At 39.3% G+C, this 26938-nt stretch overlaps 1 protein-coding gene across 1 annotated transcript in view; it reads left to right on the top strand.

The window, feature by feature from the left end:
* LOC126175348 (inositol monophosphatase 3) overlaps nt 1-17321 on the top strand; it is a 40938-nt gene extending 23617 nt beyond the window's left edge. Inside the window, exons 3-5 of the mRNA XM_049922077.1 lie at nt 3154-3308; nt 3386-3494; nt 16149-17321. Coding sequence (XP_049778034.1) covers nt 3154-3308; nt 3386-3494; nt 16149-16396 — 512 coding nt within the window. The 3' untranslated portion in view covers nt 16397-17321. The remainder of the gene's footprint in view (nt 1-3153; nt 3309-3385; nt 3495-16148) is intronic.
* Nucleotides 17322-26938: the final 9617 nt, after the last annotated feature.

Raw genomic sequence — 26938 nt, forward strand, 5'->3', positions numbered from 1 at the left:
TCTCTTCTCCAAACCTCAGTTTTTCTGCAGGTCATTTTACTTGATAGAGAAGTTGGTTATACTTGTATTCATCGGATGCTAGGTTGCATTTGACAGAGATGGCTTAAGTACAAGTTGGCTGAGTCCATTGTGGAGATCGCTGCGAAAAATCGATACACCTCTTCTTCAACATTCTGTATTACCTCATGATTTGTGAGGTCGATGTTCATGGCCATTACGTCTTCTGTACTCTGTCAGACATTTCTGGCTGCCATAAAATGCTGTATCTCTTGTCTTACACTCCAGCACATTGAGTTCTTGATAGTGGTAGTGGTTTAGAACTAACATAGGGATCAGATTTGTGAGTTGATCATACCTCTTTCTTCTGATGCTTTTTCTGTTTCATTTCCTAGATGTGCTGGCACCACTTGATGAATTCTTCTGTTGCATCATCCTTTCTCAGAAAAGCTTGGTACACATCTGCTGTGACTGTTTTTATCAAATACATGAAATATATTTACAGTTGCGAATATGGACAACCATCAGCTGTGTAATGGAATGACGACGAACAAGGACTTGAAAACGGATTTCCCCTTTATCGCAAGTTGTTGCCTTACCATTAAGCTATCTGAGCACATCTTACAACCAGACCCAAATTTCCATATGTCATCAACCATGTGTCTACAACCTGGACACGTACATCCATTATGTATGTTCTCATACAAGGGGGACATTTTACTTGAAACTTGCTCCCCCGGTATTGAACTGGCCGTGAGTTGTGCCCGGATAGCCTAATGGTAAGGCGACCTACTAGTAATAAGCGGAAAATCTGGGTTTGAGTTCTGGTCGGGCATAAATTTCATTGTTGCCATTCCTTTATACAGCAGATGGTTGTCTGTATTCACAACTATGAATACACTTCATGTATGTTATAACAGCTGTAGTTGCCATAGTGCCTGTTCCTTTGGACAAGCATGTATGTACGTCCGAAGGAACATTGCATTGTATTTCTGAACAACACGGGCACTGCAATTACTTTTGTCAAATGTGAGATTTTGTCAGCTTCTGTCACATTTGGCTTCACAGTGTTGCAAAGGGCCAAAACTTTCTGTGTATATATATAGCTGTATCATTTTGCCATGACATTGGCCCCTGTTCTTCAATTGTTCTACTATTAGTTGTCACCATATCTTATTTTCAGTTCATTCTGGAATTTGTCCAATATGTTGAGCCTGTGTTGTTCTCAAACCATATCTGGGCTGTTCCATCCTTGTAAAAGTATACATGCCAAACACATCTTTTCATCCCACTTGTTATCCGCCCCGATAGCTGAGTGGTCAGCGTGACGGATTGCCCTCCTACGGGCCTGGGTCCGATTTCCAGCTGGGTCGGGGATTTCCTCCACTCAGGGACTGGGTGTTGTGTTGTCTTCATCATCATTTCTTCCCCATCTGGCATGCAGGTCGCCCAATGTGGCGTCGAATGTAATAAGACCTGCACAAAGGTGGCCGGACTTGCCCCGCACTCAAGTGGCCTCCTGGCCAATGACGCCAAATGCTCATTTCTGTTTTCCATCCCACTTGTTGTACTTGGCAACTCAGTTGAATCATTTCAATCATTTTGTCAGGTCCTTACCAGCATCTCAAGATAACACTGAGGGATATCTGATGTGCAGCTGACTTACTGCTGTTTAGGAATCCAACTCTCCCCTCAATATACAGCTTTTGGGTGTGATGTACTGCTTGTATTTCAGTTCCTGTACATGTAGGTGATGGCTTTTATGTTGTTTAATCGGAGCCGTGTAAATGTTTTGAAGTTTCTGGTATCTCCACCAAACAGTATCATATTGAAACCAAAGTCAAGTCCAAATCTGAAGGCATGGTCATCAGTGAAGGACAGCACAGAACTGACCTCACTGATGGATAGTGCAGCTATTTATACAAACATTAAATAGTCCAGAATGTACAAATATTACAAACAAGATAATTTAAGAAAAAACGGAGACTTAAGTTTTATGGGCACATTATAATAATGGCACGCACTAGATTGACAAAACAAATAGTAGAATTCTACGAAAACAGAAGTAAGTCCAAAACTGAGCCAATGAAATGGATTGCTGCAATTAAGGAGGATCTTAAAGCAGCTGGCATAATTCAGGCAGACCTTACAGGTAGGAAAACATTCAGACAAAATATATTTGATTGGAAAATTGGTCAGAGGGATTAGAAAACAGACTGGAACACCGTGGTCTGGTGAAAGAAAAAGACTTCATTCTGAAAGGATGAAATAAATTTGGGCACAAAGAAAGGCCAACCATCAAACGTGACATTGATGGATTGTATCTTGCATGGTCCTACTGGGTCCATACGTAAATAATAATAAATAACAAATAATTACTGGTGGTTGGGTTTGAACTGGTGACCCGCAACTTGCCAGCCAACAATGCTAATAGTACGCAATACTACATGCACCACAATTTAAGGCTATATTTTGACAGATGACCATCTTGTCATCATTAGGAACTCTGATGAACAACTCACTGCTTAGGGGTGCAGGGCTTACATCTCCTTCCCCCTCCCTGCCTGGTGCTCTGTGGTCAATGCTCAGGCTTGGGTGTGCAAGCAGTTCTCCTCCTCCTCCCCCCCCCCCACACACACACACTTTCTTCCGCCCTCTCTCAGCACCACGTCGCTGACCTTCATTTGTGCCAAAGATGTAGACCATAGATGTAGCAAGTGTTGGTGAGAGAAGTAGGAAGAAGGTGCTAGTTGCTCAATAACACCGGGTGGGAGGGGAGGAGGGGTATAAGCACTGCACCAGCTCCTAGTCAATCAGAGCACCTGGACAACATGGGCACCTGCTAAAACATTCAATGGCACTTTCTTTAACCACATATAGTTTACCATTCTATTGGCCATCAGTATCTGCTGTAAATTTATGGCCTTATTTTAATGCAGAGCTTTAAAAATTGATCTGTTTTAGGTTTTCGTGCACATGTGTCTGGGGAGGGGGTCTGTTCACTTGTTTTTATAAGTGTACAACATTGTACTCCTATAGCTACGTCTGATAGGAGATTTTCATAACAGACATATGTTATATTTGTTGGTTTTTTGTATTACTATGTGAACTTATTCCATGTACAAGCTTTCTTCATTTTGTATGTTTATTTTGCAGAAAATTTGTTACAGTATGTGACAACAATGATATGTGTTGCTGTGAAGGGGAAACCCATCTTGGGTATTATCCACAAACCTTTTGAGCAGGAGCCGAACACGTACTGGGGTTGGGTTGGGAAAGGAACATCTTCCAACATTAAATATGTTCCTGATGTAAGTACAGAAACATTCATCAAACACTTCATCCTCTTTTTCAAGGCTTTATTATTAATGTTTTATTTAAATTCCAGAATAATTTGAACAAGATAATTATTTCTCGATCTCACACTGGAAATACAAAGAACATTACACGTTTGGCATTTGGAAATGATGCTGAAATTGTTGAAGCTGGAGGAGCAGGTATTTATTCACATAGAAATTAAGCTTAAGTTTTTTTTAAGTGATAGACATTGAATCGTAAGTTTTGAGTTACAGTTTGTTGTAATAAGGGCGATGAAAAAATAAGGGAAGGTGAAGTTGGATTATTGGGTCTTCAACTCCCTCAACTCAAGGGGGAAGACACCCCTTTCCTTATATTTTTCACCAGATTTCAAAGTTACTTTTACTTTCTTCTGTATTTTTAGTTGCAGTCTGCATGTTCTTGACATAAGTCTAACAAAGAGATATAAATTCTCTCTGAAAGTTTTACTATCTTTAGATATTCAGTATTTGCAATAATATTTTATGTTTGGTTCAGTTACATTACCCATTCAGGAAATATGTTTATTTGTCACTGATGCTATAAAGACAGTGTCTTTGTGTTTGGATCTACTTCTGACGTATATTCTTTTTAACTTCTTCATTTCACCATTACAGTTTCTATCAGATACTTTGCTTTCTCGTATGACTAACATATCTTCATACATAAATGTAAACTCAGCACCCATGAGTCGTCATTGGGGTTTGCAATGAATATATTATAATATAGGTTCCAATATTAAAAGCCAGAACTGAGCTACTGTTGTAGAAGAAACAATTTGGGACTTGACACAAGTTTTTGATGAGCAAATCAAATTTGGGTATGTAGATTATGGAGACTCTTTGGCTTCTTGTGTGCAATGCACACCTCAGGTATTGAAGAGAGCAGTGGGAGCAAGGACTGCAATTCTCGACACAAAAACTGAGATAAAAATATCAGTGTCATTACAGATCTTAAAACCAGAAGATTGCATCAGTTCTGTTGTCAGTGTGAACTTTTTTTTTTTTTTTTTTTTTTTTTTTTTTTTTTTTTTTTTTTTTTTTTTTTTTTTTTTTTAATATTTTCACATGAATGAGAAACCAATGATTCTCATTTATAGAAGGAAAAAATCATTAAATGAATTGTTACATTTACAAATAGAAAACAGGCTGGCCATAATTTGCCTGCAGGAGGTGCAGCTTGCACTACAGCTGATACAAACGTACGTAAAATACAAAAAATAGGTAATACAATCCTAGCTCTGGGAATCACATATTCCTATAATGTGAGGAGTGGCTGGGAGGGGGGGGGGCAGGCATTTGTGAGAGTAGAGGACAATGATAGTATATGAGGTAATGAATGCTAAGTGTGTACAGCAATTTAAATATGTAGGGAAAGGATAACAGAAGCAGGGCTATCAGCTAACGAATAATGAGTGTACAGATCAATTTAAATACAGAGGGGGAATGGATATCACCAGCTGGGCTATCAAGTACTGGATTACAGGGAAGAGCAAAAAAGATGTAAATGGTATACCAGTTTTATGAAAATATTTGTAACGAAAAACTAATTTCATCATAAAACTCTGGCACTACAATCCAATGATTAAACCAGAAAGTGAAGTCTGTATATAGTTTAATATATCCCATTAAAAAGAAGTGTCTGCTAAAGAACATGAAATTAAAGGAGAGACAAATTCTAGGGGTTTAAGAAAGACGATCAAGAATACAAATTATGACCAATTGAAGGACTGTATGAGAAAATTGAAAATCTCACAACATTCTTTAACAAGAGAGGACTAAACCTATATGGGAACAACAACACCATAGAAAATAGATCAAATCGTCTTGGATACATACAGATTGGAAGACCAAAATTAACTGGCTGAAAGAAGCAAAGGAGTATATTTACAGAAATTAACATCATACCAGAGGCAATAAACAACATAATAACATGTAATAGTACCAATGACAAAAATAATACAGTAGAATATAGGAGTATCATTAACAAACAAGATATTTCAAAGGCCACAAATGCTAGAAGATTTTGGAAACTGCTTGATTGCAGAAGCGCAATGAGGCCCACTCAGGAAAAATGGAGAAATATTGGATAGAACTCAAGAATAAAAATTAGATATGGTTGATGTGTAACATAGTCCATAGTAAATTTGAACAAAATAAATTCATTTGTGTCTCTAGAGTTTGACTGTAATGAGTGCTCAGCAACTCTGTACTAGATATCCCTTAGACCAGGCTGCTACCAGCAGTGGACAAATACCTGTTGTGTGGGTAGTCAGTCAGCTGGCCATAGCCTAAGCGATTGTATTGCATGATTGATCTCCCACGGGCAGGCCTGACCAAGTGGCTCATGTGGGCATAATACGGTGAAGCAGAACCACCTGGTTGGTTGTGTATACAACTTGTGCCTGCTTATGGGCAAGCTGATGGGTATTTGCAGGCACCCATGCCTTGTGGGGTACTGTTGGAACACCTGCCATAGTCAGTTGTCTGTTCAGGCATTGTGCCAGTTTTGTGGTGATCCATCCCCATGTAGAAAGCTGCACATGTCAGCTAGTAAACAACATGAGTAGTATTGCATATTGAACTACATTTAACATTGTATATATTGTCAGTGGTGAGGCTGGAAATGGAAGAATGTACTGCAGAGAATGTTGTAGGGTCAAGAACATTGAAGTAGGAATGGTGATCAGATTATCTCATATGGTTTCACAAGAGCATTGTCGGGGTGAGCAGGGCAACAGGAGCTGACCATAGGTGCCACAGGGAAGAAATTACAAAGACATATGGTGTGCCTTATTTGTTGTATACTCTCATCAGTGTGGCTTTCCTTTATCCGTGGCCTGATTCCTCTCAATATTATGTAAGTCATTCTTATCCCTGGTTCTGTGTCGATACTCTGACTACCATTTTGAAGTGCACGGCTGAGGATATTTCCCATTGTACCAGTTACTAATGCATTTGTCTGTTCTGTTCACATACAAAATATGGGAAGAACGATAGTTTAAACACCTCTTTGCACCCTGTAATTAAACCAATCTTGTCCTTGCTGCAGTCCCTGCAGGAGCAATACAAGAGAGGTTCTAGTACATTTATAGATTTATCATTTCAAGCTGGCTCTTGAAACTTTGTAAGTAGGCTTTTTCAGAATAGTTTTTGTCTATCTTTAAGTGTCTGTCAGTTCAGTTTCTCCCAAAGGCCAAACAAAACTGTGACTCTTTACTGAATATGTTCAATGTTCTGAGAATACCCATCCCCGTTCTCCCGTAAAACTTCCCCAATTCCTTTTACTTCTATTAAAAAAAGAAAGTGGTGTGTGCTGTTATCTATTTTTATGTGTTTCTTTCAGCTATACTAGAATATTCCCCTTCACAAGACAGGTACTGGCCTGCCCAGCTCCCAACTGTCTGACCATTTTTTGAGATTTGCTTTAGTGATGTTATTTGGTGTCAAACACTCAGTTTAATTCTCATAAAAAATCTGTTTCCAGAGAAGTAAATTTTGATGCTGGCTGTCCTTTGAGTGTTGAAACTCAAACCTGTAGTTGAATCTATGTAAGTTGATCCCTGGCAGCTAGTAATGCTGTTGCCAGCTTTCAACTATGAAGTGCAGAGGGATGCAGCACTGTGGCAACATTGAGGCATTATTATAGAGACATTCACAGAATCATATGATGTGACTGGTTGCAGTAGGCATATGGAGCTACTGCATGCAGCACACTGCAACCTGTCGGGGATCTTCTTACAGCAGCTCAACTGTAGGCCGCTCAGTTACATCCACCTCCAAATACTGACATGGAGTTAGTCTGGTCCATTTACCTCATATGACCAAACCACTTCAGTCTCGCAGCACTCATTCTTTCCTCCCTGGTCAAGGTCACCTGGAGATCTCTCATTACAAATTCATTCCTGACTCCCTCCCCCCCCCCCCCCCCCCCCGCCCCCTTCTCTCCCCCCTGGGTTTTTGAAGGAATGACCCAAGAAATGTTATTTCATATGCGTGTATTTAATCTCTTCTCTCTTATATCTACATCTACACCTACATACATACTCCGCAATCCACCATACAGTGCGTAGCGGAGGGTACCTCGTACCACAACTAGCATCTTCTCTCCCTGTTCCACTCCCAAACAGAACGAGGGAAAAATGACTGCCTATATGCCTCTGTACAAGCCCTAATCTCTCTTATCTTATCCTTGTGGTCTTTCCGCGAAATGTAAGTTGGTGGCAGTAAAATTGTACTGCAGTCAGCCTCATACGCCGGCTCCCCAAACCTCCCCAGCAGCGATTCATGAAAAGAACGCCCCCCCCCCCCCTCCTCTAGAGACCTCCACCTGAGCTCCTGAAGCACCCCCACAACACCCGCGTGATGATCAAACCTACCAGTAAAAAATCTAGCAGCCTGCCTCTGAATTGCTTCTATGTCCTCCCTCAATCTGACCTGATAGGGATCCCAAATGCTCGAGCAGTACTCGAGAATAGGTTGTAGTAGTGTTTTATAAGCGGTCACCTTTACAGATGAACCACATCTTCCCAAAATTCTACCAATGAACCGAAGATGACTATCCGCCTTCCCCGCAACTGCCATTACATGCTTGTCCCACTTCATATCGCTCTGCAATGTTACGCCCAAATATTAAATCGACGTGACACTGTCAAGCGCTACACTACTAATGAAGTATTCAAACATTACAGGATTCTTTTTCCTATTCATCTGCATTAATTTACATTTATCTATATTTAGAGTTAGCTGCCATTCTGTACACCAATCACAAATCCTGTCCAAGTCATCTTGTATCCTCCTACAGTCACTCACTGACGACACCTTCCCGTACACCACAGCATCATCAGCAAACAGCCGCACATTGCTATCCACCCTATCCAAAAGATCATTTATGTAGATATCCCTGACAGATATATACTATACATATCTCCAGACTATATGTCATGATTGGCAAGAGATATGTTTTATATATGGTTTGTTTAGCTCTTAGAGGAACTCCAATGTCCCAGATTAGGTTTCATAGTTGGTGGAAGAAGCTGGGTCCTTTTGTTACTCTATTTAAATCTTCTAATTGGGCGCTTCCATCACTTGAAATGACAGTACCCAGATAACTAAAACCTTCCACACATTCAACATTCTCTCCTTCCAGTATGATGTTGCAACTGTACTCGGGCTCGTTCACTACCTATTTTACTTGTGGCTCATCTGCGAAGTGGGATGGGTGATCGGTTGCATTTGCACCCCTAATAATGAGTCATATATTGGCTAGTCTTTGAACAGCATTGAACTGAATACCCAATTGTCTATACCACAACCTTGTGCAAAATGAGGTGCACTATACAATTTCAGATTGAAACTTATCTGTTAAACTTCTAACTTTGTGGCCATGCAAATTAAAGCTCACAAATAAATCCGATCTGGATAAATAATAATCGATGGAGTTTGTACACATGGTTTACTGTCTCGCGCCTACACACTTTCAGGTTGTTCCTTCACAGTTTATTTGCATACACCGGCATCCATGCTTACACTCGTGGCACTTTGCCGCTCCAAGCTTACTACCACAACAGACAACCACCAAAGACCTCACTTCCTGCTCATATCCTCAGTCCTGAGTCGGGTCACGTGACACTACATTAATCAAAATAATTCCTAAACATGGCCAAAATTCGTTTACAATTTTTATAAGATTTAAATACTTAAACCTAAATACATTGTATAATTTTACACACATTTATCACCACATAATTTTATAATTCGTTGCAGTTAAAAAAAAATGCACTATGCAATGGAACTATGACGCTCATCAAAACACAAAACAAGTATTTTCATGTCTATTTTGCATTACACTATTTTCAACTTGTAGTTAATACATACTTTTATTCTTAAGCATGGAAAATTAAAATCAGAACTAATTTGTGACATGCTATCGGATTTACATAATTAGAAATAATGCCATGTTTTGACACAGTTTCACCCTCTCACTTCATTTAATGACGTCTTTGCACGAAATATGGCACATGCAAATACTTGTCTGGCACTGCAAAGATCAAAACTGAATGGTGTCTTCTTAATAAAATAATGACTTACTTTGCAGATGTTCTAAACATCTTTATAACTTAACTCTACTATAAAACATTTTGATTGAAGTACACCAGCCCAACATACACTCCTGGAAATTGAAATAAGAACACCGTGAATTCATTGTCCCAGGAAGGGGAAACTTTATTGACACATTCCTGGGGTCAGATACATCACATGATCACACTGACAGAACCACAGGCACATAGACACAGGCAACAGAGCATGCACAATGTCGGCACTAGTACAGTGTATATCCACATTTCACAGCAATGCAGGCTGCTATTCTCCCATGGAGACGATCGTAGAGATGCTGGATGTAGTCCTGTGGAACGGCTTGCCATGCCATTTCCACCCGGCGCCTCAGTTGGACCAGCGTTCGTGCTGGACGTGCAGACCGCATGAGACGACGCTTCATCCAGTCCCAAACATGCTCAATGGGGGACAGATCCGGAGATCTTGCCGGCCAGGGTAGTTGACTTACACCTTCTAGAGCACGTTGGGTGGCACGGGATACATGCGGACGTGCATTGTCCTGTTGGAACAGCAACTTCCCTTGCCGGTCTAGGAATGGTTGAACGATGGGTTCGATGACGGTTTGGATGTACCGTGCACTATTCAGTGTCCCCTCGACGATCACCAGTGGTGTACGGCCAGTGTAGGAGATCGCTCCCCACACCATGATGCCAGGTGTTGGCCCTGTGTGCCTCGGTCGTATGCAGTCCTGATTGTGGCGCTCACCTGCACGGCGCCAAACACGCATACGACCATCATTGGCACCAAGGCAGAAGCGACTCTCATCGCTGAAGACGACACGTCTCCATTCGTCCCTCCATTCACGCCTGTCGCGACACCACTGGAGGCGGGCTGCACGATGTTGTGGCATGAGCGGAAGACGGCCTAACGGTGTGCGGGACCGTAGCCCAGCTTCATGGAGACGGTTGCGAATGGTCCTCGCCGATACCCCAGGAGCAACAGTGTCCCTAATTTGCTGGGAAGTGGCGGTGTGGTCCCCTACAGCACTGCGTAGGATCCTACGGTCTTGGCGTGCATCCGTGCGTCGCTGTGGTCCGGTCCCAGATCGACGGGCACGTGCACCTTCCGCCGACCACTGGCGACAACATCGATGTACTGTGTAGACCTCATGCCCCACGTGTTGAGCAATTCGGCGGTACGTCCACCCGGCCTCCCGCATGCCCACTATACGCCCTCACTCAAAGTCCGTCAACTGCACATACGGTTCACGTCCACGCTGTCGCGGCATGCTACCAGTGTTAAAGACTGCGATGGAGCTCCGTATGCCACGGCAAACTGGCTGACACTGACGGCGGCGGTGCACAAATGCTGCGCAGCTAGCGCCATTCGACGGCCAACACCGCGGTTCCTGGTGTGTCCGCTGTGCCGTGCGTGTGATCATTGCTTGTACAGCCCTCTCGCAGTGTCCGGAGCAAGTATGGTGGGTCTGACACACCGGTGTCAATGTGTTCTTTTTTCCATTTCCAGGAGTGTATTTCTGCTGCTGTGCTTTAAATTTAAATTACGAACTACTTGGAAGAGCTCGTTTTCACATGACTTTTATTTCAAGGACTCATTACAAGCACACCCTACATTTTTTACTTAAGTGCAAAGTCATGTACAGTAATTATATGCAGTTATGTAACCAAGTAATTTAAACCATCTGAAACTGCTGAATGCTGTCTTCTCTTTATCAGGGAAAGATGAGTCTATAAATATATGACTTGTCTTTGTGCTTTTCACATACCATCCATTTTTTCCATAGCTGTTATTTCCGTTGCCAGCAAAACTGCTGTATGGCCATATTATTCCCCGTTACCTTACAATGTTACGAGGTGTGGGTGTCCAAACATCTTCCTTATCACTGTCTTGCTCTTACTCACAGTCAACTTGAATTCTTGAAATCTTTTATTCCAGTAAACTAGTCTCCTCTGGACCTCCCATTTCCATCTCTCCCCAAATGGCAATGTCATCAGAAAATTCAAAAGTGCTGAGATCTTCTTTTTCTACTTTCTTGATTTTTTTATGATTGTGTCCATAAGTGTAACAAAGAGTAATGGGGAAAGCAAAGTGCCTTGCTGAACACCTCTCTTTGTTCTTCCACCTCCTACTTGTACAATGCTTTCACAACCTCCATACATTATCTGCTTTTTTAGTTAATGAATTAGGAACATTATGTTTTCTCAAACATTCTCATATTGTACCCATTGGTACACTATAATATGCTACGATCAGGTCCTTTCCTTTCCTCCAATTCTCCTCTTTAACTGATGAAGAGAAAAAAATGAGATCTATCATTCCCCTTTAGTTTGGAATCTATGCTGTTGTTCCTCAAATTGACATTCTAGGCTTTTCCTCAGTCTCTTTTCTATATCTTTTCCGCTGACAATGTGATATCAATGTGATTCTTCGGTGGTTGATGTATTTCTTTTTTCTTCCTTTTTTTAAACAATTATATTATAATTCCTTTTTTCCTATCATCCAGCACTTCGTACGCTTTTTGTATCACCCTCCAGCATCCGATGTAACCATTTGGTTCCAGGTGTCTTTAATTGTTTGCACTGTTAGCTCATCTACTCCTGCACTTTCCCACCTTTCATGTGTTGGAGGTTAATGTGAGTGTATTAAAAAAAAAAGAAAAAGAAAAATCTTGTATGAATCGGTTCAAACTTTGCATGAAGGTAGGTAAATGGATAAAGTTAAAATGATTTTTTAAATCCAATGATCTTTATCCATTGTTGAGATATGATAGTGTAAAGTCGAAGTACAGTGGAACTCCCATTAACCGAATTAATTGGGAATGGACCCATTCGGATAGTCAAAAATTCAGATAATTGGGTGCTTTTTGAAAAAAGGGTCTGCAAATTTTAATTGCAGTAATTACGTATTGTATGTACAGTACTGTATTTTAAAAATGGGAGGAAAAAATTTTTAAAGAAAAAGAGGTTTTAATTAATTAATTAATTAATTAATATGAAAATGCAACACTTTGACGTACATGTTATATAGCGAACTGTACAGTACAGGTGCTGAAAGAATTTCTTGCTGAACATTTTGGTCAGAGTAAGCAGTTTGACTGTCTTCATCCATTTTCAGGTAGCCAAGTCACACAGTAGGTTGACATTGAGAAGTTGCATATGGTCACATTTGAGCTGATGCTCCATCCACTTCAACGCAGTTTCAAGTCAGGCAAACACTTCACTATGTGATGGTCCCATGTCTGCTACAACTTCAACATTAAAATCATCTTGCTCAACACTTTCCTCTCTCATGTTTTCAATAAGTTCGTCATCATTTAGAATTTGAAACCCAGGATCTGACAAATCACACACTACTGACTTCGGAACATCCAGGAATTTTCAATAGAATGTTTCTTAATTCCTCAAGTGACAAGTCATCCTCATCTTCTCCTGTCACATCCATTTCCTTTTCTTGCGTTTCTTTTTCCTTTTTCTCCTTTTCCTTCTCTTCCTTCTCTTCCTTCTCTTCTTCATTTGGTATGCCTTTCAACTTGTTTCACATGCATCTTAATGTGACTGCTTTAACCAAGCTCCGAGCTTCCACCCCCATGTAAGCACAGTCTTTCAAATTTATTTTTTTTATCGTTACCCAACACACCTTCTTTGTCTTCGCTCTCTAACAAATGTTTCCTTAAAAGTTGCCTTCTGGAATGGTATTTCATGGTTTCGATAGCAGATTGGTCCAGTGGTTGCAACAAGCTTATGATGTTTGTCCGTAAAAAGATTGTTGTGAACTGGCCATTCCCTCTTTCCAACAATTCTCCAGTGGGCTTAGTTGCTGCATTATCAACAGTCTGAATCACTTTACTGCCTTCTTTTCCCAGAGATTTTTGTTGCTTTTTCACTTCAGGGATGAAAATTTTTTCGTACCACTCAGTAAACAATGGAAGCTTTTTCACATTTTGAAATGCTCTTGGCTTTTGACTTCCCTATCAACAGAAGGGGTATTTTGTGGCTTCCCGTACAGTTTGCTAAGGTAAGTACTGTAGCACGGTCTGTTGTAGCTTTATGTCCTGGAGCACTACACTCATTTTTAGATGTTAAGGTGGAGTTATGTAGAGCTTTCCAAACAAGACTAGTTTCATGTGTTGTAGCAGACTCCTATGATCCTGAGTTTTGTACAACTTCAATTTTTTTTTATAAAATTTTTGGCAGCCTTGCTGACAACTTCTTGCCACTTAAATCTAATTCATGGACAATGTGCCCGTTTTTAAAATTTCTTAGCCAGCCCGTACTTACTTTGAAGGATGAACAGTCAAGCTTCTGAGTTAAGATCTTAGCTTTCTCGCAAAGAATTAGACCCAAAATTGGTTTCCATAGAACATTACTGCAAAACCTATTGAAAATAGCATCTTCTACATTTTTGTTTGTTGCTGGCTTCATTATTTTCTTGAAGAATGCCCATCGTAGTTTTCAAGCACTAATACAAAGTTTAAAAGCATAGGTTTGCTCCTTCTGATGTCTGAAATCGTTACTTGTGCAACTCTGAACATCTCAGCCAGCTGTTTACTTGTAACTCCTTTGCTGTATAATTTTTAGATTATCCACTAATGATAACACAACACATTTTCTTTTGGAAGCCTTGGTGAATGATGAAATGCACTCACAAACAAAACAACATGTACAGTCAGCAGGTCCAAGACACACAGACTGCCTAGAAATCAAAAGGAGCAGTAACAGATGGGCCAGGCCAGCAACGTGGTGATGGTGACTCATTATCCCCATAATGTTCGCAGTGCGCTTACACTAGCTTCATGAAGGGAAGATCGATACTGCACGTTGACAGAATCACTATTTTGTGATTCAGATAATCAACGATACAGGTAGCCGGAGTTCAGATAATTGGAGTTCTACTGTTAATGTAGCACGTAAAATTAATTCTTATGCAAATTGAATATAAAGTTAATGGTTTAAAGTGATTCAAATTAATCATTTGAATCGCTTTAAACCATTAACTGTGCATTCAATTCATGAAAGAATGGATTTTACATGCTACATTTACCTCGATGTTACACCATCATATCATGACAATGGATAGAGATTATTGGATTAAAAAAAAATAAGTTTTGACTTCATCAATTTATCTATGTTCGTGCAAAGTTTGAACCAATTCATACTAGTATAAAGTATGGAAGTGGTACACTTCAAAAAGCTGCCAGAAAACTTGTTGTTTGCACATATTTACATTTGAAATCTGAATGGTACACATACAAATCGTGCCATTACCTGAGCATTAATTTCAGACTAATTAACATCTTTCGCAAGAGGAATTCATCGGTTCGCACAGTTTGCCTGATTGCTAGCATCGGTTCATCCTTCAAACCTTGCTTAGTGTACTGTAACATAGCTACAATAAGACAGATGGTTGAATGATTATACAATGGCCACTGCTCTGGACTAAACCAAAAACTTTTTACCCATCATTCCTAGCTAAAATAGGAACCAAGCACCAAGAGCAAGATCCCCCCACCCCCAAAAAAAAAAAAAAAACCACACACACACACACACACACACACACACACACACACACACACACACACACACACACACACACAGTCCCACACATGTCATTTCAAATATACTTGTTACAGCAGCTCCATGTTGTAACAATGATATCTTCATGATAGCATTTCTTGAAAACTAATGTTGACAGACAATTGAGCCGCCACTCTTTTATCTTGCATTAAGCATCTTTCTTGTCTGAAATTATCATGCAAAAATAATCCACTAACATATAAGGTACAAACTTTCTTTCATTGTGCCTTTTTATAATACATTTTATAACAGATGTTTCTTCTTCTTCTTCTTCTTCTTCTTCTTCCTCAGCTGACAAAGTCGTCTGTTACTTATTTAAACATACCATATATGCATTCTTTCATATGGAGTTTGCTGTGCTCCAAAATGTCATTCATCTGGAGCTCCTTAATTCCAGGACCCACAAAAACAACTTGCCATATCTATGCAATTTAGACATGAGGGAATTTGCCAGCAAGTTGTGCAAATGCTGTGCCTGTTGCACCAGTGGTTTTTATGAGTTGTTTTAGTAGCCAAATTTGGTGTGAAGTGGGTAAGGAAGTACATGTTCATGAGCAACCTGGCTATCACATTGCACATTTTTCATCCACTTTCCATTACTGCTCAATTCAGTTCTCTTTCTTATAGGGAGATTACTGGTCACAATTGTTCACTTGCAAAACAAATGTGCGTAGTTTCTTGTAACCTTACTACATTCCTAATGGTGTAGCAGTTGAAGTTACCTCATATTTTTCTTTTTCCATTATATTGCAATGAATTTAGCATATTCCTCCAAGATCTTGTAACCCTCTTTAATTAAGCTGGTGTATGCAGCTGAGACAGTAGGCATTTCGTTTTCATTGTAAAACAAAACACCACGACATCTATCAAAAGTCTCAATTCCTACAAACTGTACACAAAATAGTCCTGTCAACAAAATTACGTTTTCAGATTATAATTTCTCATTATAAACCTGTTTAGAATAAACCACTTTCATTTGACAATTGTAAACCAGTGTAATTTGTTAAGTTTGTAGATTGAAGTAGAAATGGGTAATTTATAGCCTTGTAGGTACATCTTAACTGCTTGTAAAACAGATGTTAGGAATATGAGTGTAATATTTTCTGCCTTGTAATGCTTCTTCCAGCATGCTGCTGTATATTAATCACAGAGAAATATGTTGCAGGTTACAAGTCATTACAAGTGGCTACTGGAAATTTTGACGCCTATGTTCATACCACTGCCATAAATAAATGGGACATTTGTGCTGGAAATGCTGTTATCAAAGCCCTTGGTGGACAAATGACAACATTAAGTAATGAATCAATAGATTATTCATGGGGCAGTCAAGCTGAAAACACTGCAGGCCTACTCGCTACTGTGAAGAACCACAACATCTTTTTAGAAAAGCTTAGTCGTGTGAAGAAACAGTAGCTTAAAATTTGTGAAAAGTAGAGAGGTACAAAGCTGAAAACAATTGCTCTCTATGGCAAAATAATTGTATAACATTATAAACTATTTGATATGTAATGTTTTAGTGGCCAAGAGAATGGAAAGTCTTGAGCAAAGTCTAAAGTAAAAAAGAAAAACCTGTAAACTAATGAGTTTGTACCTAACTTGGGATGGAGTTTAGGAGTACAATTATGCTGCCAGTTATGTATGATATTAATTAAAGTTTTGAAAGCACTACACTTTAAATAAATCTACAATGGTACTGTTCATCACTTTTAAAGTTCTAAAATGGAGTTCTTTGTACCATGCAAGTCTTAATGGACTTAAAAAGAACAAGGATTATATCTCTACTTCATATTTATTTTGTCTTCTTTTGAGACTGCCCCTTTATTCTCTCTTCTCTCCAGTAAGTACCATCCCCATCTTCTATTTATGTTTGCTCTTTCTCTGTCTTGACTTCTTTCAGGTCTTAATAATGTGTTTCGTCTAACATTTTCACAGGTTCTTTTTCACTTGTTTCTGTCCACTGTCATTTCAGTTCTGTGTGTGTGTTGACTGATAGTAGCTATTTGTGTTTGTTATCTCTTCTTCATCTCTTGACCCGAGACTTGATATATCTGTCTCCTTTGCATTTTCTCTTTCACACAGATTTTATCTCCTCTTTTTTTTGATAATTTTCATAGGATAAGGCTTTTGTACTAAAATATCAAGATTTGATACAGACAGCTGTGCTAGATTTTACTCTTTATGGGCAGCTATTTTTATTTATAAATATGTATGTAGTAGTCTTGTGGATGTGAGATGTGTATTATTTGTAATGTAATGTTGTGAAAACAAAAGTGATATACATTTATAGGTGGATGTTGCAATCTTTATTAATTGAAAATAAATATATGAACTATCATAATTTTTGTTATTTCTGGAGATGTTTGCAAAGCAATAACATTATTGATAACACATCCCACTATATGCATTGAATTTAGGCATTGAAAATGGTAAAGTGTAAGTCACCACCTGCAGGACAAAGGAAAAAAATAACCAGATGGAGATCAATATTGTGAAACAGATATGCTTATTAAAATGCACTATATATTACACAGAAATATGTATTTGGGATGTGTCAGCTTCAGATCTCAGTACAGCCCATATGGATGATTTAGATTTGTGTCTGATTCCCCTAAGAAAGAAAATTTTTGGATTGTTGAAAGAGTGGGACAGAATACAATTCCTTCTTCGTACACATCTTTGCCACTCACTCAGCCACTCACTCACCCCCACCCCCCACCCAACCCACCCACCCACCCTCCCACCCACCTGCCCACCCACCCACCTGCCCTCCCACACGCCCACCCACCCATCCACACACGCACGCACCCACCTTCCCTGTTGCACCTGTGGACAGTCCAGTGGTGGGAAGCACTGTGTATAATACAGTTTTACGCTGCAGTTCACAATATTCAAGATGTATTCGTGCTGTGGTAGAAAGCATAGTGAAAGTACATTTATCAGCCACTCACTTGTTTATAAAAGGAAGTGTCTTCAATAATCTCTAAGAATATACATTCTATTACAAAGTCTTTTGCTGATCGCACTCCACAGCAGAATTTTTAATTTTGGTATCAAGAGATACTTTCCCAAGTACCTCATTGCATTGACAGCTGCATACAAAATAATGGAACTAATTGCCCTACTTGACACCACTTTGCAGTAGGTGCCTTATTTTTTAAATTTTTGTTTTTATTTATTTATTTATTTATTTACTTTCATTATCAATTGGTTACAATCAATACACAAATCGCCATGTGCCTCAATTAATTAATGTGCTTGTATGATACTTTCACATCACCTGATGTCCAGCAATATCAGGTCATGTTATGGTTAGGATCCAAGTCTTTCTAGGTTTTGAGCACAGAATGCATAAAATCATTACAGTTCATCACACAATGAATACTGCATATTGGTGTGATAATGAGGGGAAAGGGGGAATTTTAGACCATCTCACAAAAAAATACATCTTTCAGTTATTAGTGCTACATTCAGACATCTGCTCAAGAACCACTTTTACCTTGCAACCAGGAGTAAGTTATGTGTATTTCTGAGCTAGTCTAAACAAACAGATGCAGAATTTTATTGAAAATGTCAGTATAACAGTTAATCTAAGCTAAGCAAATTCCACTTATTCTGAAGTAGGTGCACCAAATAAAAGATATCTACGTATGAATATGTTCTTGATATGAATATAATAGAGGGAAACATTCCACATGGGAAAAATGTATCTAAAAACAAAGATTTTGAGACTTACCAAACAAAAGCGCTGGCAGGTCGATAGACACACAAACAAACACAAACACAAACATACACACAAAATTCAAGCTTTCGCAACAAACAGTTGCTTCATCAGGAAAGAGGGAAGGAGAGGGAAAGACGAATTTGTGTGTATGTTTGTGTTTGTTTGTGTGTCTATCGACCTGCCAGCGCTTTTGTTTGTTAAGTCTCAAAGTCTTTGTTTTTTGAATATATTCTTGTAACAATGTGTTTGGTTTGTAAGTTTTTGGAGTGAATATATAGATGACATTACTGACATTACATTTAAGTGTCAGTTGTAACAGGGCCCTGAACGCTTCCACTGGTAAGAAACAACCAGTCAGCATGAACGGAGTCCACCCGGTCGAGTACAGTAGGCACTGGAGTGAAAAGGTACATTTGGGCCTGCAAACCAATGGTTAAATGTTAGGAAGTACCAGACACACACTAATGTGACCCACTGTGTGAAGGGCACTGGTCAAGAATTACACAATTACTTCTCTGTGCAAAAATTCTATACCAATGAATCAGACACACGAATTTCACCATGTGAAAGTGATGAATGCGGTGAAAGTAAGATTTCATCTGTACTCCCAAATCTCTGCAATGCTACAAACAATTTAATTTAATTGTGTATTATTTCTAACATTTGTATTTACCGGTCTACTGAATAATGATACAATATATGAACACAATCAGTAAAAATGAAGGATGTTAATCAACAATATGTATTCAACACAGCCTTGTAACAACTAGACCATGATAGAGGCTTTTAATTGAAGAGACACATGAATCATAGTATACCCCATTTTACAGGTAAGACACTACAGGCTTTAAGATGCACCATAATTTTTCTCATCATCATCATCACCATCATCATCATTTAAGACTGATTATGCCTTTCAGCGTTCAGTCTGGAGCATAGCCCCCTTATACAGTTCCTCCATGATCCCCGTATTCAGTGCTAACATTGGTGCCTCTTCTGATGTTAAACCTATTACTTCAAAATCATTCTTAACCGAATCCAGGTACCTTCTCCTCGGTCTGCCCCGACTCCTCCTACCCTCTACTGCTGAATCCATGAGTCTCTTGGGTAACCTTGCTTCTCCCATGCGTGTAACATGACCCCACCATCTAAGCCTGTTCGCCCTGACTGCTACATCTATAGAGTTCATTCCCAGTTTTTCTTTGATTTCCTCATTGAGGACACCCTCCTGCCATTGTTCCCATCTACTAGTACCTGCAATCATCCTAGCTACTTTCATATCCGTAACCTCAACCTTGTTGATAAGGTAACCTGAATCCACCCAGCTTTCGCTCCCATACAACAAGATTGGTCGAAAGATTGAACGGTGCACAGATAACTTAGTCTTGGTACTGACTTCCTTCTTGCAGAAGAGAGTAGATCGTAGCTGAGCGCTCACTGCATTAGCTTTGCTACACCTCGCTTCCAGTTCTTTCACTATGTTGCCATCCTGTGAGAATATGCATCCTAAGTACTTGAAACCGTCCACCTGTTCTAACTTTGTTCCTCCTATTTGGCACTCAATCCGTTTATATTTCTTTCCCACTGACATTACTTTCGTTTTGGAGTTGCTAATCTTCACACCATAGTCCTTACATTTCTGATCTAGCTCTGAAATATTACTTTGCAAACTTTCAATCGAATCTGCCATCACAACTAAGTCATCCGCATATGCAAGACTGCTTATTTTGTGTTCACATATCTTAATCTCACCTAGCCAGTCTATTGTTTTCAACATATGATCCATAAATAATATGAACAACAGTGGAGACAGGTTGCAGCCTTGTCTTACCCCTGAAACTACTCTGAACCATGAACTCAATTTACCGTCAACTCTAACTGCTGCCTGACTATCCATGTAAAGACCTTTAATTGCTTGCAAAAGTTTGCCTCCTATTCCATAATCTTGTAGAACAGACAATAACTTCCTCCTAGGAACCCGGTCATATGGCTTTTCTAGATCTATAAAGCATAGATACAATTCCCTGTTCCACTCATAACACTTCTCCATTATTTGCCGTAAGCTGAAGATCTGGTCCTGACAACCTCTAAGAGGCCTAAACCCACACTGATTTTCATCCAGTTTGTCCTCAACTAGTACTCGCACTTTCCTTTCAACAATACCTGAGAAGATTTTACCCACAATGCTGATTAAAGAGATACCTCTGTAGTTGTTACAATCTTTTCTGTTTCCATGTTTAAAGATTGGTGTGATTACCGCTTTTGTCCAGTCTGATGGAACCTGTCCCAACTCCCAGGCCATTTCAATTATCGTGTGTACCCATTTAAGACCTGACATTCCACTGTATTTGATGAGTTCCGACTTAATTTCATCCACCCCAGCCGCTTTATTGTACTGTAATCTATTGACCATTTTTTCCACTTCCTCAAATGTGATCCTGTTTCCATCATCATTCCTATCCCATTCTACCTCGAAATCTGAAACATTACTGATCGCATTTTCACCTACATTGAGCAACTCTTCAAAATATTCCCTCCATCTGCCCAAGGCATCCACAGGATTCACCAGCAGTTTTCCTGACCTGTCCAAAATACTTGTCATTTCCTTCTTACCTCCCTTTCGAAGGCTGCTAATTACACTCCAGAATGGTTTTCCAGCAGCTTGACCCATAGTCTCCAACCTGTTTCCAAAGTCTTCCCACGATTTCTTCTTGGATGCTGCAATTATCTGTTTGGCTTTGTTTCTTTCTTCAACATAACTTTCTCTGTCTACCTGGGTTCTGGTATGTAGCCATTTTTGATACGCCTTCTTTTTCCTTTTACAGGCTGCCTTGACTGTATCATTCCACCAAGCTGTTTGCTTCATCCTACTTTTACACACTACTGTTCCAAGACATTCTTTAGCCACTTCTAGTACTTTGTCCCTGTACCTTGTCCATTCCTTTTCCAATGACTGTAATTGACTACATTCAACTAACTGGTACCTTTCTGAGATCGCTGTTATGTACTTGTGCCTGATTTCCTTATCCTGAAGTTTCTCCACTCTTATCCTCCTACATATGGACCTGACCCCCTGCACTTTCGGCCTCACAATCCCAATTTCACTGCAGATTAAATAATGATCAGTGTCATCAAAGAACCCCCTGAATACACGTGTGTCCCTCACAGCCTTCCTGAATTCCTGATCTATTATTATATAGTCAATGACAGATCTGGTTCCCCTGCCTTCCCAAGTATACCGGTGAATGTTCTTATGTTTAAAAAAGGAGTTTGTGTTTACTAAGCCCATACTGGCACAGAAATCCAAGAGTTGTTTCCCGTACCTGTTGGCCTCCATATCCTCTCCAAATTTACCCATAACCTTTTCATACCCTTCTGTTCGATTTCCAATCCTGGCGTTAAAATCACCCATGAGCAGAACACTGTCCTTGTCCTTTACTCTAACAACTACATCACTGAGTGAGTGCCTCATAAAAACTATCCATCTTATCTTGATCTGTCCCTTCACAATGCGAATATACTGACACAATCCTAATTTTCTTGCTAGACACTGTCAAATCTATCCACATCAGTCGTTCGTTTACATACCTTATTGCAACTACGCTGGGTTCCATTTCTTTCCTGATGTACAGCCCTACACCCCATTGTGCTATTCCTGCTTTGACACCTGACAGGTAGACCTTGTATTCTCCCACTTCCTCTTCTCACCCCTTACCCGAATGTCACTAACAGCTAAAACGTCCAGCCCCATCTTACTTGCAGCCTCTGCCAGCTCTACCTTCTTCCGAGAGTAGCCCCCATTGATATTAATAGCTCCCCATCTCATTACCATTTGTTTGCCAAGTCGTATCTTAGGAGTCCCTGGTTTGTCAGTTAGAGGTGGGACTCCGTCACCTCCAAAGGTCCGAGGCATTTTGCTCTGACTGTTGCCAGCATCATATTTAAAGTACCAGGGAAGCAGGTTGCTAGCCTTACTTGCCCCGAGTCCCATTGGGTTTTACCTCTAACGGCTGAGGGACTAACCGGTGGATTTGCTAGTCTTTGCCGTATTTACCGGTCTACTGAATAATGATACAATATATGAACACAATCAGTAAAAATGAAGGATGTTAATCAACAATATGTATTCAACACAGTCTTGTAACAACTAGACCATGATAGAGGCTTTTAATTGAAGAGACACATGAATCATAGTATACCCCATTTTACAGGTAAGACACTACAGGCTTTAAGATGCACCATAATTTTTCTCTGAACGAATAATATGTAATCAATTAAAAAAGTACAATAAAGAAGGTAATATTATTCACAATAACCAATATGGGTTTAGGAAGTGACGAAACACTTTGTAAATGAGTTGTAAATGAACTAATCTCTGAATTAAGTAAATGCCTCGACAACAAACAAAGTGTATCTGGTATTTTTTGTGACCTCTCAAAGGCATTTGACACAGTAAACAATAAGCTACTGCTCCAAAAATTGAGTACCTATGTCTCCCATGGAAAATCTATAAGATGGTTTTCATCTTATCTCAAAAACAGATACCAAATGGTGGTGATACATCAAAAGGGAGAGAAAACTTGCTCTAGCTGGAAAGAAATTCAAGCAGGTGAGCCCCAGGGCTCGATATTAGGACCACTTCTGTTCTTATATCACATAAATGACATGCGTAGCAAAGTAAATACAGATACAACACTTTACACAGATGACTCAACTGGTGTAGTCTGCTGCAAAAACACTGATGAATTAGTATGGACTGTATACCATGTGTATTTCATAACAGTTATAAGATATGGAATAATTTTTTGGGGTGCTGAAAAGACAAACCTCCTTCGAATCTTCAAACTACATAATAATAATAATAATCATCATCATCAGAGCAATGACAGGAACCTATAGTAGACATTTGTGTAAACCACTATTCGAAAGCCTGGACTTCATGACAATCCCTTCCATCTTCATATATGAAGTACTTCTCTTTGAACAGAAAAACTCGCATCTGTTTGAAGGAAATACATTCACACATGGCTATGAAACTAGACATAAATTGAAATACATGCTACCTTGTCACCAACTCACATTATATGAAAATAATCCATATTACATGGCTCTGAAGATCAGAAATAAGATAAGGTCAATATTTGGGGAACCCACATTAGAGACCATTGGCACATGCCTAAAAAGCAAATGTTATTATAGTCTAGAAGAATTTCTAAATGAATAAAAAGCAAATGTTATAGTTTAGAAGAATTTATAAACAGGAATAGGGAGTAACGATACAAGTGCAAATGGTATATTTTCGAAGCCATATAGATACAAAGTATACATGTTCACTGTATATTCATGTTTATATATAGAATTATAGTTTGAATGGCAGTTTGTATTCCGTTCAATACATTCATACTTCATATAGGTGTGTAAAGTCTATGGTAATGATTTGATGAGTTACGAAAAGATTTAAAATATATGTTGTATTTTTATTATAATAAGCAATGTGTGTCACATTTCCTGTAGTATATAAAATATTGGGACAACTTAGGTTAAAGACTGACGAGTCACCAATGTTCTCAATCGAATGATTGTATAAAAACATGTTATGTGACAATAAAGTATCTTATCTTGTCCAAGCTTTTTTTTTTTAAACAAATAAAATTTTATTGTTAATCAATGAAAACTGCAGGTAGGAATATCAACAGTGTAGGGAAAGGCAGATTGTTACTTACCATAAAGAAGACACATTAAGTTGCAGACAGCACAATTAAAAGACCACATATATAAAGCTTTCAGTTACAGTAAAAGAAACACACACCATTTGTACACTCAAGCAAGCACACCTCATACACACATGACCACCAACTCTAGCATCTGGCCCTGGATGCTGGAGTTGGCGGTCATGTGTGCAGTGTGGTTGCATGTATGTATGTATGTATGTATGTATGTCTTCTATATGGTAAAACGCAATGTGTCTTTTCCTACATTTTTATTATTAGATTTCAAAGTGAGACTAAAAAAAAAAAAATTCTTTGTTTATAAAACCAAACTGACCTTTAAAATCACTGAAATTCGTCATCTGAACTTTCTCATTCTTCTTGCTCCTCTTTGTCATCATTGTTGTCCTCTTCATATATAGGAGGATTTTCACTGCCATCGAGAACATTACTTATGCCGCACTGCCTGAAAGATTTAACAATAATGTCTTCTTTTCATTCTAGACCACAGCTGTTACATTCGTTGACAAACTTGCTTGATTGTAGATTGTTTTAAAGCTCCCTTCAGCATGAATTCATGATGGGTTTCATCAATCATCCATTTTTTCCATTCCTCTCTCATACACACCTTAAATGGTTTATTTATACGAAGTGGATGCAATTGTGAAGTAAGTCCTCCCAGAATAACGGAAAGCTCTGTATTTCCTTTCTCAATTTCTCCTTCACAGAATTTTTCAAATGAGTTCTAAACTGATCTAACACAAGAAGAGAACTTTTCTTCAGTGAAGCACCTTTCCTTCTCTTCCAAACTCTGTTAATCCATAATTTCATACCAGCCTCCTCCATACAACACTTGTCATGTACGTGAACACCACCACCTGGTAGTATTTCAGAAGGTTTTGGCATTATTTAGCTCTTGAAAATGATCACTGGAGTAATTTTAGTACCATCAGCACAACATGAAAGACGTATTGAATCATATTTTTTCTTTCTATTCTTTTCCTGTATGTAAGCTGTATACAGGGCTATTACAAATGATTGAAGCGATTTCATAAATTCACTGTAGCTCCATTCATTGACATATGGTCACGACACACTACACATACGTAGAAAAACTCATAAAGTTTTGTTCGGCTGAAGCCGCACTTCAGGTTTCTGCCGCCAGAGCGCTCGAGAGCACAGTGAGACAAAATGGCGACAGGAGACGAGAAAGCGTATGTCGTGCTTGAAATGCACTCACATCAGTCAGTCATAACAGTGCAACGACACTTCAGGACGAAGTTCAACAAAGATCCACCAACTGCTAACTCCATTCGGCGATGGTATGTGCAGTTTAAAGCTTCTGGATGCCTCTGTAAGGGGAAATCAACGGGTTGGCCTGCAGTGAGCGAAGAAATGGTTGAACGCGTGTGAGCAAGTTTCACGCGTAGCCCGCGGAAGTCGACGAATAAAGCAAGCAGGGAGCTAAACGTACCACAGGATGGTGCTCCACCGCACTTCAATCATGATGTTCGGCATTTCTTAAACAGGAGATTGGAAAACCGATGGATCGGTCGTGGTGGAGATCATGATCAGCAATTCATGTCATGGCCTCCACGCTCTCCCGACTTAACCCCATGCGATTTCTTTCTGTGGGGTTATGTGAAAGATTCAGTGTTTAAACCTCCTCTACTAAGAAACGTGCCAGAACTGCGAGCTCGCATCAACGATGCTTTCGAACTCATTGATGGGGACATGCTGCACCGAGTGTGGGAGGAACTTGATTATCGGCTTGATGTCTGCCGAATCACTAAAGGGGCACATATCGAACATTTGTGAATGCCTAAAAAACCTTTTTGAGTTTTTGTATGTGTGTGCAAAGCATTGTGAAAATATCTCAAATAATAAAGTTATTGTAGAGCTGTGAAATCGCTTCAGTCATTTGTAATAACCCTGTATAAACAGAAAGAGCTATAAACCAGATGCCACTAAAAAGTAAATTAGCAAGTTGTTTTGTGGCAAGAAAATGTTTTGATACATCTTTAAATACCTGTATGAAACAAAGTAAGAAATACACTCTCCAATTTGTTAATTCATGTATTTTCCCCTTTTTGTTTTCGGGAAGTGACAGCGTCGGGACGTATGCTTGGATCTGTTGTACCAGAGTTTTTAAAAGTGTATTTTAACCATTCATTAAAAGCATTATAAAAAGTTATTAGTAAAGGAATATTTATTCGCGCAGTTATAAGTTCAACTCCTATCTGTTCATCATTTCACTCACCACTGAGATCCTGCATCAAGAGGTCCAGTGCAGACAATAATAATTAACACCCTATCTGGAGGAGCATTCCTGCATTGACATTGTCACACTCAAGACTAAACACAATGGGATTAATGTGAAGGTAATGACTCTAGACTTGATAGGCAAGTATTGAACTTGGTTTATTTATGCTAAAAATATTGTGCTTCGTGTGTTTAAGAACTTATAGATAGATGAGCAGTTTCAGTGGTTGCGGTGATTATTTGGTACCACACAGTACTGGAGCA

Source organism: Schistocerca cancellata, chromosome 3, assembly GCF_023864275.1.
Source record: "Schistocerca cancellata isolate TAMUIC-IGC-003103 chromosome 3, iqSchCanc2.1, whole genome shotgun sequence".
Classification (NCBI taxonomy): domain Eukaryota; kingdom Metazoa; phylum Arthropoda; class Insecta; order Orthoptera; family Acrididae; genus Schistocerca; species Schistocerca cancellata.